Below are 2630 nucleotides of genomic sequence, written 5' to 3' on the forward strand. Positions count from 1 at the left end.
AAAGGGTGCAGTGTCATACCTGAATCCATGTTCCTGGATGTGCTCCTTTGATCTACGTTTCTGAAAGAGGTTTTGTGGTAAGATGACCTTCCTCAACCAAATCCCTGATTCCTCTTGGGACTTGCGTTTTCACTCTGATGGGTAGAGGAGAAAACTAAATTTGATTTGGTGTATTGGGGACCATAACCTTCCTGATGTGTTAACTAATAGGGTTCCCATTATCCCCTATGAGTTAACCTGATGGGTATCCACCCATTAAGCCCATATTCGTTATAACCTTTTTTAGAAATCTAAGGGGTGTCAGTAATTAGATCACTTATAATGTAACCCCGAAAATAAATAACTAATATCATTGTATCAAATATATGATGCTCACCTTAATTAGAAATTTATCAATTATGCAATAATCAGATTGCATAAATTCCCAAATTAAACCCTAAATTCCATATCTTTATAACATAATAGCGGAAGCATAATTCAATAATCCCCAAATTAAAATTAGGGTTCATACTAGATTGGGGAAAACACCCTTAATGGAGAATCATAAAATTCAGAACCATGCTCTGATACCACTTGTTGGAAATTCCTTATGATTGGTGAAATACCAATCCTAGGATCTTGAATTTAATGATTCTCACACATATTTATGAATCAAAGGGTGCAGTGTCATACCTGAATCCATGTTCCTGGATGTGCTCCTTTGATCTACGTTTCTGAAAGAGGTTTTGTGGTAAGATGACCTTCCTCAACCAAATCCCTGATTCCTCTTGGGACTTGCGTTTTCACTCTGATGGGTAGAGGAGAAAACTAAATTTGATTTGGTGTATTGGTGACCATAACCTTCCTGATGTGTTAACTAATAGGGTTCCCATTATCCCCTATGAGTTAACCTGATGGGTATCCACCCATTAAGCCCATATTCGTTATAACCTTTTTTAGAAATCTAAGGGGTGTCAATAATTAGATCGCTTATAATGTAACCCCGAAAATAAATAACTAATATCATTGTATCAAATATATGATGCTCACCTTAATTAGAAATTTATAATTTCTAAGAGTTCCTACTTTATTTTCAGAACTTAGAGGCAATCATAAAATCATGTACTTAAACTTGTATTGGAACCCCATTCATTAAGATATGTTTTTTTTTGTTCTCTCTCTTTCTACAGACATGTACGAACTTATATGATCGGTTTATTGTAAATTGTGGTATGTTGCTATAAATAGATCATAATTTAATTTAGTATAAATTTTGAAATAATTTGAACTGCCACAATAAAGAATTCATCTCTTTTTCTTATTAAAATCTCAAGCCACGAACAATGCCTTTATACAAGAGAATGCAGAAAAAAATGGTAAAACAGAGAAATAACGGATTATGTTTTTCTTGTCAAGCAAGGAATTAAACAGCTATTAATTATAGGCTAGATTCATCTATGAATATATATAAGCTAATTGAATTCAGCTACATCCTTTATGAATCAATATAGAAGTAGGCTAGACGCAGATCCATGCTTAATTGGTTAGTTGCTTGAGATACAAGACATTGTAGTTCTGTCTCCTGGCAATATTGTAGCTGGTTATATTTAGATACATCAATATCATGTGAATGACTTTTTTTAGGTTGAATTCTTATAATTTAATTATAAGTTGACAAAGTTTCAGATTAGTTTATTCAATCGCAAGATTCAAATTAAAGGTCCTGTGTACACATAATGCAATTGTAATTGAATGAAACAAGACAAATAGAGAACAAAATAAACCGAACAAGAAAAACAGAAATAGTATAATGTAATCATTCCTTGAGTACATTTAATTTTGGACAGAAAATAACATGATAGATTTTCTAGCGAAATAGACCAAAACAAAGTGAAAAGAAAATAAAGGAGGACTATAGAAATATCCATTCCTTGTCCATTTAATTTTTGGTGGAACTAGCATTTAACAACTGCTTCCACATATGATCACCCCTTTACAAATCACATACATATTTGTTATTGTTTAGAACTGCATGTAGTATGCAACGAAGGAGAGGAGGGAGGCACCAATGAAGGAACCAAGAGCGGAAGCATCACTGGCTGGTGCTGGTGCTGGGGCGTGTTTGTCGTGGTGGCCGTCAGCGGCAACGACGGCGCTGACAGCAGCAGCAGCAAAGAGAAGGGTACAAGCAACCCTTTTCATCTCCATGGCCAAATTGGACTTGTTGGAAAGAAGTTTTACCGAAAATATATGTGGATTTGCCTGATGTGAGATTGTTCTGAATGAGAGAAAATAGGAAGGTTGAGAATGAGAAGGTTTTATAAAGGGGGAGTAGGTGTCGGGTAGTAAATTGATGGATTTTATATTAGGAATTTTATTGGAAATGAATGGAAAGTTATTGTTAACTTATATAAAATATAATAAATTACATTTAAAATTATTTAATTTATCGTTAATCAAATTTGACCAATGAAGTTTAATTCAGCCATTAACTAAGGAATGAATAAATATTCAATCTATTTATTATTTGTTTCAATTGGAACGAAAATAACTTTAAAAAATTAAATATCGAAAAAAAAAAAACATTTCTTCAAGAAAGTATTTAGTAAATAATATTTTTCAAAAATTACTTTTTCAAAATCATATTTTTA

At 32.8% G+C, this 2630-nt stretch overlaps 1 protein-coding gene across 1 annotated transcript; it reads right to left on the bottom strand.

Moving 5' to 3' along the window:
* On the bottom strand, positions 1773-2257 carry LOC109342303 (arabinogalactan peptide 23-like). Its single transcript, XM_019580315.1, has one exon. It carries the CDS (start codon positions 2185-2187, stop codon positions 2002-2004), a length of 186 nt encoding a protein of 61 aa, XP_019435860.1. The 5' UTR covers positions 2188-2257; the 3' UTR covers positions 1773-2001.

Source organism: Lupinus angustifolius, chromosome LG01 (assembly GCF_001865875.1).
Source record: "Lupinus angustifolius cultivar Tanjil chromosome LG01, LupAngTanjil_v1.0, whole genome shotgun sequence".
Taxonomy (NCBI): domain Eukaryota; kingdom Viridiplantae; phylum Streptophyta; class Magnoliopsida; order Fabales; family Fabaceae; genus Lupinus; species Lupinus angustifolius.